The 14,903-nt window shown below is 39.9% G+C and overlaps 1 protein-coding gene across 2 annotated transcripts in view; it reads left to right on the plus strand.

Moving 5' to 3' along the window:
• The window catches only part of PPIL4 (peptidylprolyl isomerase like 4), a 35,622-nt gene that overhangs the window by 2,205 nt on the left and 18,514 nt on the right, over positions 1–14,903 (plus strand). For both annotated transcript variants that reach the window (XM_079780402.1, XM_079780403.1), the window contains exons 2-9: positions 1,481–1,548; positions 1,636–1,700; positions 1,997–2,114; positions 3,052–3,194; positions 3,694–3,790; positions 4,572–4,688; positions 8,048–8,172; positions 10,393–10,459. In XM_079780402.1, coding sequence (XP_079636528.1) covers positions 1,481–1,548; positions 1,636–1,700; positions 1,997–2,114; positions 3,052–3,194; positions 3,694–3,790; positions 4,572–4,688; positions 8,048–8,172; positions 10,393–10,459 — 800 coding nt within the window. The remainder of the gene's footprint in view (positions 1–1,480; positions 1,549–1,635; positions 1,701–1,996; positions 2,115–3,051; positions 3,195–3,693; positions 3,791–4,571; positions 4,689–8,047; positions 8,173–10,392; positions 10,460–14,903) is intronic.

Below are 14,903 nucleotides of genomic sequence, written 5' to 3' on the forward strand. Positions count from 1 at the left end.
AAAAAATACCCGAGGATGAGGATTAACAAAACAAAACAAAAGAATATAAACTCCAAGAGAGCAGGGACTGTGCCGTAATAATCTCTTTATCCTGAACACCTCGTGCAATGCCTGACACTTTGAGGTCACACATTGAAGGTTCATTATATTGACTAATCCATATACGTGTGTTGTATTAGGACTTTTTGTGCAAGTGTTAGAAATTCAACTCGAACTGGCTGAAAGAAAATAATTGATTGTCTTGTGTTACTGGAGTAAGCTTGGCTATAAGGATGGTGGGATCCAGGGGAATCAAAGGATGTTATAGGGAATTGTATTTGTCATATTTTGGTTTTGCTTTCCTTTGAGTTTGGTTGCCAATTTTCACCTGGAGCAGCACCTGGCAAATGAGGAACTAAGGAGAGATAGGCTTACTCCACCTAATTAACATATACAGAACAGACAAGCGTGGGTTCTGCAAAGATACTTCGAACACTAAAAACATAAGCCAACTCTGTTTATATGTATTTGTAAGCATGTGATTGGATATCTATTTATATGTATAACTACTTATCAATCATAGTAAACATATCCAGATTTATTTTTCTTCCTCCTTTTCCCCTCTCCCTTTTTTTCTTTACTTTTTTACTTTTTATTATAAAAAACTTAAGACATATACAGAAGTAGAATCATGTAAATGATCCCTCATGCGCCAATGACCATCTTCATTTAACAGTTGTCAATACGTTACCAATATTGTTTCATTTATACATCCCCCTCCATTGGATTTTTTGTAATAAATCCTTAATGTGGGGTTTATTTAATCTGTAATCACTTCGATTTGTATATTAAAAGATACATGAGTCTGGCTCTGGCTGAGCACACTGACCACCAGAGGGCAGTCCTGTATTGAGCATCTGCCCCCTGGTGGTCATTGCACGTCATAGTGACCTGTCGTTTGCTGTTCGGTTGATTTGCATATTAGGGTTTTATTTTATAGGCTGTAACATTGTACATGTTGTACATTCTTTGTTTTCTGCCAATCCACTTCTTTTAAAAGCCTCCACGAGGTCTTCTAATTTCTCTAGCCGGAAACAATCCCTCTTTTGAACTCTTGTGGCATTTTTTTAGCCCACATTTTACTATTTTACCATGTAAGTGGCAGAAATGGTATTTTCAGATATGGCCAGTATTGTAACTAATTTTTCTTTTTTTCTCTTATAAAATCAGTTAATAAATGATTGCTTATCTCAGATGTGTCAGTTTCCTGCATTAGCTCACCTGCCCAAGAAACCCTAAGAAAAAGAGAATAAAAAGATAATTTAAAATATATTGCTCTTTTTTAAGTTCACTGCCTTTTTTTATGGCTTTGGATATTTGACCATTTGGGGGGGAGGTTTTGTATAGTAATTTAGAAATTAAATTATACTAACTGTGCTTTTACTTGCTTAAAGTGTATTTGTGAACTACTGTGATACATTTATTATTTGTTTTCTTTCAGCCTGTTTGAATTTCCTGAAGTTGTGCAAAGTAAAATATTACAATTATTGCCTTATTCACAATGTACAGGTGAGTTGGTGGATATTAGTCATGTTCTTTGTTATTGGAACCATCTAGCAAATTATGTGAATTAATAAAATATCCTATATATTATAGAGGGATTTTATCATCCAAACTGGTGATCCTACAGGGACTGGCCGTGGAGGAGAGTCCATTTTTGGGTAAGTTCTTTTATTTTTAAATGAGTAAAATAGAATTGCCTCTTTATAGCATTTAACCAGCATATTTCAATCTGCATTTTAAAATATGGTTCAAATTAGATTTTTTCCAAGTTCCTGCAGCGGTCTCCAACCTTTCGGACCTTACAGACCACTGGTTGGCAACCGCTGGAAGTGAGGAATATTTTGAATCATACTGATATTTCTATAAAGAAATGGCAACCGTATATGTTACTAGTACTTCTATATTTCATGGTGAGAATACTTATATTTTATTACCTTATTGTATGTATTTTCAGTCAACTGTATGGTGATCAAGCAAGGTTTTTTGATGCAGAAAAAGTGCCAAGAATTAAGCACAAGAAGAAAGGCACTGTGTCCATGGTGAACAATGGCAGTGATCAGCATGGATCTCAGGTTAGGAAGTGGGTGAAAAGATGAGTTGTGCTTTAAAATGAGGGCCTGTAAGGATCCTACCAAGTTAGAATTACCCAGGAAGGAGAACATTTCAATCAAAGATATTTGTTAAAGGAAAAATATTACACTCTTTTCTCTTTATAACAAAAATGATATGACATCACACAAAAAAGAAAAAATTATATATTTTGTTCTTTTAAATGCAAGGCATGTCCATTGTGAGAAATTTAGAAAACACTGAAAAGTACAAAGAAGAAAATAACATTACCCCCAATCCCACCATAGTTCTCCCAATCCAACAATGCCTCTGGATACTAAACCTTGGCCTTTGATATGTGTATCTACTTTGCTTTAGGACAATGGTGTTAATAAAGAGCCAGGGGGTCCTGAGACAGACAGAACTTGGTTCCTATAGCTAAGCTCCTCTGGCTCCCCCATGGATTACAAATTTATATGATATTTCTAGTCTCTTGATTAATTTACAGCAGGCCTTCTCCAGATATTTTGAACCCTAACAGCAGCAGAGGAAGGCCAAGACTGCGATAACATTGTGGCCCGTTTCCTTTCTGTATTTATTACTTATTTCAAAACAGGCCATGTTGAGCACTTTTCAGTCTTTGCTTGCTTTAATACTCACTGAAACCCCCTTTGGGGAGGGTGCTTTTTCCCCTCACAGTTTACATGTGAAGAAACTGAGCCTTGCTTTGGCCAAGTATTTTAAACAATCAGAGCAACATCTACGTATGTGTTGGCATTTTAGTACTAGTAACAAGTGGGTAAGAATCCATGCAGTTAATGTGGAATCTTTTGTGTATTTTTTGTCAGTCTGTTAACTAATTTCAGTTTGAATTATTGTAAGCATGTGATTGGATATCTATTTATATGTATAACTACTTATCAATATATATGCATTTGTGTTCTTTGTTTTTCTTTATAGTTTCTTATTACTACAGGAGATAATCTAGATTACCTTGATGGTGTTCATACAGTGTTTGGTGAGGTGACAGAAGGCATGGACATAATTAAGAAAATTAATGAGACCTTTGTTGACAAGGATTTTGTACCATATCAAGATATCAGGTGTGGTTACAATTTACTATCTGAATGTACTAGAATGTTTTAATACTGTGATGTTTGACATGGTAGTGGTGATGCTATGTGAAAGACTTCTTTGAATAAATGTGAATTAATATAAGACTATAAGAATATTTATGTTTTTACACTTTTATGTTTTTACACTTGTATTAATTATTTATAATTGCATATGCTGGGAGGAATTATTAAGCCTTTAATTTAGTATTTAAAAATGCAGATTATTGAGAAATGTGGCAAAAGTACTAAGAATTAGACATTATTTTAGAGTAATGCATAGTAATAAATATAATATCAAACAATCAAAAACAGTAACACTAATTGTGACAGTGTACTCTAGTACCATCCTGGTGCAGTAAAATTTTTAGGAGCTTATAGTTTTTTGGCTTTAGGGATACATAGACATTTGTTAAAATATTTGCAAAAAGTAAAACATAGATTCTGAAGCAATGTAACGTTAACATTTGACATGGATTTATTTTGTAAGGATTAATCATACAGTGATTTTAGATGATCCATTTGATGACCCTCCGGATTTATTAATTCCTGATCGATCACCAGAACCTACTAGGGAACAACTAGATGTAAGTTGAGTCCTCTTGTGATTGAATGTCCATGAATATTAATGCTTTGCATAGCTTTTGCTTTTTAGCCTATTAAAACATTTCTTCAGAATGCCTATCTTGCTTGATCAATTATTTTAGGATAAGTGTAAAGTTCTTTTTCTTTCCTATGGAGGCAATTCATTTTTCTAGCTATGTTTTTATCATAATATCCTTTCTTCAGTTTCTGTTCCACCAGAAGAGCCTTAGTTCTGGAAGCTTATATGATTACTTTGGGAAAATGTTTGTGTGTTTTTTTAATATCCTAACTAAAATTTCAAGAATTGTAGGCTAAATTAAACTATCATCCTTTAAAATAATTTTTCAGCTGGGACATACTCTGAAGCCAGGCTAGAACCCAGAAATTTCTGTGGAATAATGCACACTTTTTCCTCAGATATTTTAAAGTATAAATTTCTGCTTATGAGACTTCCCTTAAAGCTAACTTTATCTTTATAATTGGATTTGATGCTTAGTTTCTAACATCATTTGTCTTCTGCATTCAACACTTAGTTGGATACAGATAGTTTCTATGTAAATGTTTATTTTGAGGTAATAAATTAGAAGATTAGTCTGGCTAATATTATTGAATTAATTTACATCAATTTTCAGAGGTAAGTTTCACATATGTGAAACAAATGAAGTTAATCTATTCTAATGCATTTGATGGAACTAAGAATAAAGCATAATGACCCAGATTTTTCTGTTTTTTTAAAATTATATATACACATATACTAGTATAAGATAAACTTTTGTCTTACAGAGTGGTCGAATAGGAGCAGATGAAGAAATTGATGATTTCAAAGGAAGATCAGCTGAAGAAGTAGAAGAAATAAAGGCAGAAAAAGAGGCCAAAACTCAAGCTATTTTATTAGAAATGGTAAGTAATTTTCTTTGTTCAAATAGTTGTTCAATAATATATTTAATACATACTTACTGTTGGTTTATCTACTTCTGGCTTTTTGATAGTCTTAAAATATAAAAATTTAGCTAAGAGTATTTTTCTGGATTAGATTTTGTATAAAATAATAATACATGAAAGTAAACAAATTTGATTCCACTATTAATAAAGTGCCAAGTGCCTTTTTAAAAAATGGGGAATGGATATCCAACTTACAAATATTTATGGATTTTAATTGTTATACTCATCATTTTAAAAGAGTGTTTCTTGGATTAAATTTTATGTATATTAACAAATAATTTTTTGTACAACTCAAGTATTGAGATTAAACATTAGAATAGTAGTTACAGGATAAAATAAACCTGGGTAGAACTGAGAGAAAGAGAGAAACATCGATATGCTTGCCTCGGCCCTGATCAGGATCGAACCAGAAACCTAGATTTGTGCCCTGACCAGGAATCATCCAAAACCTTTTGGTACATGGGACGATGCTCCAACCAACTGAGCCACCCGGCCAGGGCTCATAGTCTATTGTAAAATTCATATAGCATCATCAGTCTGAAGGAATAAGTATTAAAGACTATAATTCAGTAATAACTTTATTGAATTAAAAAAAATTGAAAATAATACATTTTAATGAGCACACAGTATCAGAGAACATTGACCCAGAACAATCAACACCAAGTCAAATTATAAGAAAAAATAATAAAAACTGGGCAACAAGAGTAAGTGACATATAAGGGAAAGAACATTAGTTTATCATCAGAATTTTCAGCAGCAAAAGTATAAGAAGTTCATGCCTGAAGAAAATGGGCTAATGTGTTTTTTAAAATTTTTTATTTGCAGATAATTTTAAATTTATGGAAAATTTACAAAAAAAATAGTGTGGAGAACTTCTATATACTTTTTACCCAGACTTACCAATTTTTAAATTTGCCACATCTGCCTGATCATTCTCTCTCCTCTTCCTCTCCTCTCCCTCCTCTCCTCTCTCTCTCTGTTCTCTCCTTTTTTATGTTTCTGATGATGTATGTACATGCACTTACTATTTTTTCTGGACCATTTGAAATTAAATTGCAAACTTCCCTCTTTACCTCCTACATCACTACGTATTTCCTGAGAGCAACAATATTATTCTACATATTCACTGTACAGTTATTGAAATCAGGAAATTAAATATTGATAGAAATTGCAGTTCATGCTCCGATCTTGTCAGTTATTTCGGTAATATTCTTTATAGCTCTGCCCCTCCCCACCCCTCCTCAGTCTAGAATCCAGCTTTCAAAACCTGTCAAGCCCAGAAGGGTGATGCATATCTTTGTGTTTTATGGGATACATCAGTGAAAAAAAGTTTTGCCTTTGTGGAACTTATGTATTAGTATAAAGCCCATTATTATTAACTAAAGTCTATAATTTACTTTAGGATGAACTCTTTGTATATTCTGTGGATTTTGACAGATGCCATGTATCCACCATTATAGTATCACACTGAATAGTTTCATTACTCCCCTAAATCATCTTCGTTCCACCTCTTCATCCCTATCTCCCACAAACTTTGATAACTACCGATCTTTTTTGACTGCATCATTTTTGCCTTTCTTCAGAATGTCATGTAATTGGAATCATACAGTATGTTACTTTCAGACTGGCTTCTTTCATTTAGCATTATGTGTTTAAGGTTCTTCCATGTCTTTTGATTGTTAGTGTACTATAGTTTATCTATTTACCTATTAAAATACTGGTTGCTTCTAAGTTCTAGCAAGTATGAATAAAGCTGCTGTAAACATTTGTGTGTGTATTTTTGTGTGGACATTTTTTAAGTCATTTTGATAAATACTTAGGAGTGCAATTGCTGGGTTGTATGGTTTAGCTTTGTGAGAAACTGCCAAACTAGCAATAAATGAGAGTTCCTGTTGCTCTGTCTCATTTCCAGCATGTGGTGGTGTCAGTGTTTTGGATTTTAACCATTCTAATACATGAGCCTGTCCTTTTTGGTCCCCGCTATTCTATTTTCTAAGCACATCAGTTTCTCTTACTTATTTGTGTGTAAGTAATATAATGATAATTCAACTAGTGTTTTGCATTATCAACCAGTGTTTTGAACTTCATAACTGTTAAGAGTATTTTAAATTTCCTTGTTATCTTTGACAAGTAGTATTGTAAGTATTTTACTAACATTAAAATTTTTTATTTGTGCTTCCTTGAGTTGTGATATTTCTGCACTGTAGGTGCTTTTGGCGATTTTACTGATTTGCTCTTCCCCATATGTGCTGTGATACTTCTTACTGGACATAGGTGGTGCTTGTCTTTTATAGGCTTTGAAGACACTGAGCAGATCTTTCTGGTGGTGTTTCTTCTTGCTGTTTCTGATTTTCATGATTTCTTTTTGTTTTAGCATGTTTATTGAAGAGGAAATGCTTTATGTGATAATCTTATGAGAAATCATCTCTGAGAGTTTTTGAATGAAGGAATATTGTTTTCCCCATCTAAAGGCCATGGGAAAATTATTTTCCCACAATGAAACCAACCCCATCATGGTTTTCTCTCACTGTTGCCCTCACTGCTTCTTCAGTGAGAAGTGGAATGCTCTGCTCAGTGCAGTGGTGGACTGTGAAGTTGACTCAATGTGACTGAAGGAGAAGATGATAGTGAGGGTGAGAGTGAAAAGCTAGAAACACTATTCAGAAATTATTGCTGTTCATATTGAACAATAATGTGGAAAGAACTGGTATTACTAATCATGTAAGGCTAGATTCAATAAGATAATATTTTTCAAAAGTTTTAAATCAAGCAAAACTAAATAATATATTGCTCAGGAATACATACCTATATGGTAAAACTCTAAAGATATGCAAGGGGATGGCCAAAAAGGAAAACCAAGAAGCAGGATATTCATTATATCTGGTAAGAGAGGCAGAGGGATAACAGGATCAGGAGACATTTTAGTTCTTAGCTATTGTCATCATAGCTGTTTTTTATGTTTATGTTTCATAACTTAGATATACTTTACATAAATTCTGTTTTAATATATCAAATAGGAAAAAGTGAAGATAAAACCCTGATAAACTTGGAGTCAAATCCCAACTCAGTTGCTTATCACTGTGTGGCTTTGGGCAAGTTAGTTATTTAACCTTTTTGAATTTCACTTTCACAAAATGGATTATTATTTTAAGAATTATCAGTAATGAATTTTGAGTTCTTACTTAGATTTCTTTTTCTGAACCTGCAGTTTATAATTTAGATGTTTTAGGAAAATTGGCATTTTGATGTGGATAGAGTTCTTAGAATGGAAAATAAATAAAGGAATTGATTTATATTTTTGTTTGTTTATAATTTAGGTGGGAGACTTACCTGATGCAGATATTAAACCTCCAGAAAATGTCCTGTTTGTGTGTAAATTGAATCCAGTGACCACAGATGAGGATTTGGAGATAATATTCTCAAGATTTGGACCAATAAGAAGGTAATCTCTAGAATTAGTGAAAGATTTTAGGAAAACTAGATATTAATTTGTGGCTTTCTAATGACATATTTCTGATGAAACTATGAATCTAGGTGAATTTTGTACAGGTGAGTTTTACAGTTGAATCTTTGGGACAAAGGGAAGAAAAATAATGTATGTATATGTGTATAAGTATACACTGTATAAGAATATATACATATAGCCCTAGCTGGTTTGGCTCAGTGGATAGAGCGTCGGCCTGCGGACTCAAGGGTCCCAGGTTCGATTCCAGTCAAGAGCATGTACCTTGGTTGCGGGCACATCCCCAGTAGGGGGTGTGCAGGAGGCAGCTGATTGATGTTTCTCTCTCATCGACGTTTCTAACTCTCTCTCCCTCTCCCTTCCTCTCTGTGAAAAATAAATAAAATATATTAAAAAAATAATATATACATATATATATATATATATATATATATATATATTACACACACACACACACACACACACACTGAGTGGCCAGATTATTATGATCTCTGAACCCATAATAATCTGGCCACTCAGTGTATATCCTATATAATAAATGGCTAATATGCAAATTGTCCCCTCGACCAGGAGTTCAACCAGCAGGCAGGCCAGCCAACCGCCCATGTCCCCTCCCCATGGCCAGGCTGGCCGGACCCCACCCATGCACGAATTCATGCACCGAGCCTCCAATACACATACACACACACACATATACACTGAGTGGCCAGATTATTACGTGTTCAGAGATCATAATAATCTGGCCACTCAGCGTGTGTGTGTGTGTGTGTGTATGTGTATGTATATATATATATATATATATATATATATATATATATATATATATAATTGAATGTTTTTCTAACACATTTTCACATAAGGTGGATGGAACAGTTTAAATCTAGTATTGAAAACGTTTTATCTCATTTATATTCTCCTTAGAATTACCAGCAATCTGTATCAAAATTAATTTGAATCTAAATTTTCCCAAATATTTCTTTTGGCTAATTTCCTCTGCATTGTTAATGCAAAAGTCTACTAAGTTAGTATTCCTGTGAGAAAGGGAAATATTTTATAATTAATTATAAAGTATTATTTTATGGCCCTGGCAGGGTGGCTCAGTTGGTTGGAACCCATACACCAAAAGATTGCAGGTTAGATCCCAGTTAGATGCGTACAGGAGGCAACCAATTGATGTTTTTCTCTCACAGCGATGTTTCTCTCTCTCTAAAATCAATTTTAAAAAATTATTATTATTATGTTTAGAATTACATTTCATTGTTTTCTCCCATGAAGCCATTCTTAATTCTTCCTGTTGAAATAAAAATCTTTCTGTAAATGACTACCCAACTTTGTTCCTTCACCTACTTACAATATATCATATTTATAAAAAATATTCCTATGCTGCTGCTTTTTATTTTTCAATTTTAGACATATGCTGACTTCCTGCTAAGCAAGATGGGGATTTTAACTCTATTACTAACTTCCCATGGTCATTCTTTCTTCCAACTACTTTGGTTATGTCATAATTTTGGTTAGGTCATTGTTTAATATTTATATTTTAATCTGTATGTAACTACTGTAACAGCTGAACTATTTTCTTTAATGTGATTACTTTTCCTTTTTCTCACAATGTTTTATTTTCTTGTTTCATTTAATATAAAATGAGATTTAGGATATGTCAGGAAAAGGACAAGCCAGTCGTTTTCAGCTCAACCTTATTGGCCCTTTCTCTTGGGTGTTAAGGTGGATTACTTCTGTAGACTAGCTATACTTGTGAGGTTAAATTTGAGCTTGGTTTATATTAAAATTCAAAAACTCCAAAGCATAAACTTACTAAACATGTGCTATATATGTATGAATGTGCATACATTATTCTAACAGTAACATTAGATATTCTATAATTTATCTACATATGGGGACTAGAAATGAATTATGATTTTAAAAACTTTTTAGCAGTAGTTTACTTTTGCTACAGGCAAATTAAATATTTTTATCTTATTCTTCCTTCAGTTCTTTGGGAATTTAGGGCTGCAGGCCTATATAGGGCATTTAGAGTAGAATTAGATAATGTGATTCCTAGGCTGGTGAACTAGTTAAAAAATTGTTATTGGAAAATTTAACTTTGTCTTTTAATAACTGTCTTATTTTGTTCTTCACTTATGAAGTGTGAGAGTGAATGCTTTTTTAACAAGTCACTTCTCCCAAACTTTCTTTCAGTTGTGAAGTTATTCGAGATTGGAAGACAGGAGAATCCCTCTGTTATGCTTTTATTGAATTTGAAAAGGTAGGTCATAATATAGAGCTATTAAGTTTGGTATTTTTTTGTTCTTATATGGTTTTAAAATGTGAAAATTATAGAACTCGTTCTAGTCCCTAAGATTAGGAAATTATTGTGTCCTTTAGGCACCAAAGAAAACTAACTGTCTTATAGTCAAATAGGGGATAAATTCAACATCTGTTGATGTTAATGTATGTACCTTTACATTACGCTCAGGTGCAGTCTGTGTTCATGAATCTTGAAAACTTCAAAGTTTTAGTTAAAGTCCTTCACACTCTATAAATGATTTTTCAGTGTTATTCAGATAGATATAATCGAGTAAGAAAAGAGAACTGGACTGGGTGTTAAGTTCTAGATATTAATCTGAGCTTTGTCACTGGCCAGCTATTGTATGACATTTGGCAGTTTAGAACTCATTTCCAGGTGTTAACATCCTTATAAATAAAGCTTGTGTATTGGATTAGATGGTACCTTCTAGGTCTAAAATAATAATGATAACTTATGTTACTCAAATAACTTTCTTTAAGCCAGGCATTATGCTACCTGACATGCATTTAATCTTTACATTTAATCTGTGAGGTGTAGGTACTGTCCTCCTTTTCCAAATAAGTAAATTGAGACACATAGTGATACCTGGGATTTAAAATCATGTCATACCTGGGATCTGAACTTACATATGTGTGAATTTAAATAAGTTCACTTTGCTTTTTGCCACTATGCTAGGTGAGGCTATTTTTTTTTTTTTTATTTCTTTATTGATTAAGGTGTCACATATTTGTCCTCATCCCCCCATTCCCATCCCACACCCCTCCCCATGGATGCCCCAACCCCCTGTTGAACTTAAGCATTGGTTAGGCTCTTATGCATGCACACAAGACCTTTGATTGATCTCTCCCTTCTCCCCCCACCCTCCCCTATCCTCCCTCTGAGGCCCGATAGTCCGATCGGTGCCTCCATGTTTCTGGTTCTGTTCTTGTTCATCAGTCCATGTTGTTCATCATTTCCCCTAGATGAGCGAAATCATGTGTCACTAGAGATGTACTTATAAGAATTGAATGTGCGACGGGCAATAATAGTTATGCTGACAGGCAAAAGATCAGTCTGTAGTGAGTTTCTTTCTGGACCAACAGTTCTTTTGTGACCCAATATCAATGTCCATCAGTTCCTTATGAGTTCGTGTCGGCACTGACCCCTCAGCTCTGGATGGTGGACAAATGGTGATAATGCAGGTCCGACTCCCTCTGGTTTGGTCTCGGCCGGACCCAGGGGGGGCACGGCTTCACCCGGACCCGGGACCCAGGCTCGCCCGGACCCGGGGCCCCAGGCTCACCCGGGTCCAGGGGCCGGCGGCCTCGCCCGGACCCGGGGCCCCAGGCTCACCCGGGTCCAGGGGCCGGCGGCCTCGCCCGGACCCGGGGCCCCAGGCTCACCCGGGTCCAGGGGCCGGTGGCCTCGCCCGGACCCGGGGCGCCAGGCCCACCCGGGTCCAGGGGCCGGCGGCCTCGCCCGGACCCGGGGCGCCAGGCCCACCCGGGTCCAGGGGCCGGCGGCCTCGCCCGGACCCGGGGCCCCAGGCCCACCCGGATCCAGGGGCCCGCGGCCTCGCCCGGACCCGGGGCCAGACTCACCCTGACCCAGTTCCCAGCCTCACCCGGACCCAGGGGCCCGCAGCCTCGCCCGGACCCGGGGCCCCAGGCTCACCCGGATCCAGGGGCCGGCGGCCTCGCCCGGACCCGGGGCCCCAGGCTCACCCGGATCCAGGGGCCGGCGGCCTCGCCCGGACCCGGGGCCCCAGGCTCACCCGGATCCAGGGGCCCGCGGCCTCGCCCGGACCCGGGGCCCCAGGCTCACCCGGATCCAGGGGCCGGCGGCCTCGCCCGGACCCGGGGCGCCAGGCTCACCCGGATCCAGGGGCCCGCGGCCTCGCCCGGACCCGGGGCCAGACTCACCCTGACCCAGTTCCCAGCCTCACCCGGACCCAGGGGCGCGCAGCTTCACCCGGATCCGGGACCCAGCGGGGTTTCGTCTTCTTGATCCCATTTCCTGTTGGTCAATTCCATCTCAGTAATTCCTTCGGCCATTTTCTCAGAGCTCCAGGGCAGCCGCCGCAGAACTCGTTGGGCAGCGGGGTCGGCGAAGCTCCGGTGTGCCCAGTGCGCGGCAGCGGGCTGGTCCGGGGTGGCTGCGTCGGCCCTTGGGTCTGCAGCGGTGGCCAGTCACCAAGCGTGCGCACCTGGCCGCTTCCGGGGCGTTGAGATTCTTGAAGGACTCGGAGGTCAGCAAGCGCGGAGTCTCCCACCCCATGTCTCCCAGGGGCTCGTCTGTCCGTGCTCGGCAGCGAGTGGGGCCTTCCCCTCAGCCGGAGACCGCCGGGGGAACTGCGCCGAGCACGTTCCAGGCCGCCACTGTGTCGTCTGAGCCGTAGTTCTTATAGTGTGATCTTTGAGTCACCGGCATCAGCATCATCCCGAGTACCCCTCTCTTTTATTCTAGTTGTAGAGCATCTGCTCAGTCAGCCCTCCGGTGGTTCTGGATGGTGTCTGCTCCGCTCTCCCGTCGTAGACTCAAAATTGTTGTGGTAGGCAGCAATCAGGCTTCCGCCCTATGCCTCCATCTTGGTCTTCCTTTGTATAGTTAAGTCTTGATTGTTGTTGGTGTCGCTGGGAGGAATTGTCCTCCAGGCCAATTGGCCGTGCAGATCCTCTGTGTCTATAAAGGAAGAGTTGCTGTGTAGGAGACAGATTTATGGGCCGGGTCTTGGTGCAGCAAGGCTTTGGCGCTCATTGATTCTGCCTCTGGAATGTGTCCTTTATGCGAGTGGTTGAAATCTGGTGTCATCTCACACCGACCAGTAGATGCCCTCGTTTCTGGGTCTCCAATGGTGTGTAGGTCAGCTACTACCTGAGACCACTCAGCAGGACTTACGGCAAAAACTGCAGTTTCCTCCTCCTGTCTGAGCGTCCCTAGAGCAGTCCAGCTAGAACCGCAGTTTATCTGGTCAAGCTGCCATAGGGCAGGCCACCCACATGCAAAAGCCGTTGCTTGGAGCCCAGGTGTGCCTGCAAGACGTGCGGGGCGGACCTGCAAAACGAGCGGGGCGGGTCCCAGGGCGGGGCGGGTCTCAGGGCGGGGCGGGGCCTCAGGGCGCCACCAGGCCATGGCGAGGCGAACCGCACTGGCTGCAAGTCTGCTTTTTCTGTTTTCCACGTTTCCAAGCCCCCTCATTCCGCACTCCAGCGCAGCAAACACTGATTGCTGGGCGCACCTCCACAAGGAAGTCACTCCCACTCTCCGACAGGAAGGCCGAGAGTCCAGCCTCTTCCCGCAGGCGTCTGGGGAGCTAATCTCCCCTAGGGTTGGAACAAAAGCCACAAGTCCCTTCCCCCGACCCACGCGCCTCCGCACCTCAGCTCCTCCAGAGTTCGCTCTTTCCTCTTCTCTCTTAGCTGTAAATCCACCATTCAGCCAGCTCTCCTGTGGTTCTGGGTGGCAGACGCTCTGTGCGCGGCGAAGTTCCTTTGTTTAACTTTGAAATTGCTGTGCGCGAAGTTCCTTTGTTTGACTCTGCTGCCTTCTTGGTCCTCCTCTCTCAAAATGGCTAGAGGACTTGAGTGTAAGACAGGAAGTCTTAAGAATCCTCTAAGTCGGTGTTGGCGGTCTCCGGGGCCCCCCCGAGGATCTCAGTGGGGAGCTGGGCCAGGTCGGTGACGCGGGTGGGCCCGTCTCGCAGAAAGATGGTCTCTTCCTTCACCGAGAGCCGCCGCGCCGAGTCCGCGGCCGCCGCCACAGCAGCTGCCGCGGCGCCCACGAGCTCATGGCCCCGGCTGCGGTGCTGGCTGAGAGGAGCCGCCGCCCGGTCTGGGGAGACGCGAGCAGGAGTCGCCGCGCTCACCAGTCCATCTTTAGTTGTTTTTCCAAAACTGCCATGTGAGGCAGCAGATCAGCCGTTCACCTCCGCCGCCATCTTGGCCTCTGAGGCTATTTTTTTATGCAGCTTTGGACTGATGTGTGTCCAATAGTAACTCATTCTAAATTATAGTTATCCCAAAGTATTTATTGACCCCCTTTTATTTTTTTTATTTTTTAATTTTTATTTTATTTTATTTTTTAAATTTTATTTTATTGATTTTTTTACAGAGAGGAAGGGAGAGGGATAGAGAGTTAGAAACATCGATGAGAGAGAAACATGACAGAGAAACATTGATCAGCTGCCTCCTGCACACCTCCCACCGGGGATGTGCCCGCAACCAAGGTACATGCCCTTGACCGGAATCGAACCTGGGACCCTTCAGTCCGCAGGCCGACGCTCTATCCACCGAGATAAACCGGTTAGAGCTATTGACCGCCTTTTATATATCAGTGTGGTAAGTCCTAGGACTACAAGATGAATAATGGAGGGTTAGGAAGACAGGCACGTAACAAATTTTACCTAGATATTGTCGGGTGAACC

This window comes from Cnephaeus nilssonii (assembly GCF_951640355.1).
Source record: "Cnephaeus nilssonii genome assembly, chromosome: 9".
In the NCBI taxonomy this organism is placed as follows: Eukaryota; Metazoa; Chordata; class Mammalia; order Chiroptera; family Vespertilionidae; genus Cnephaeus; species Cnephaeus nilssonii.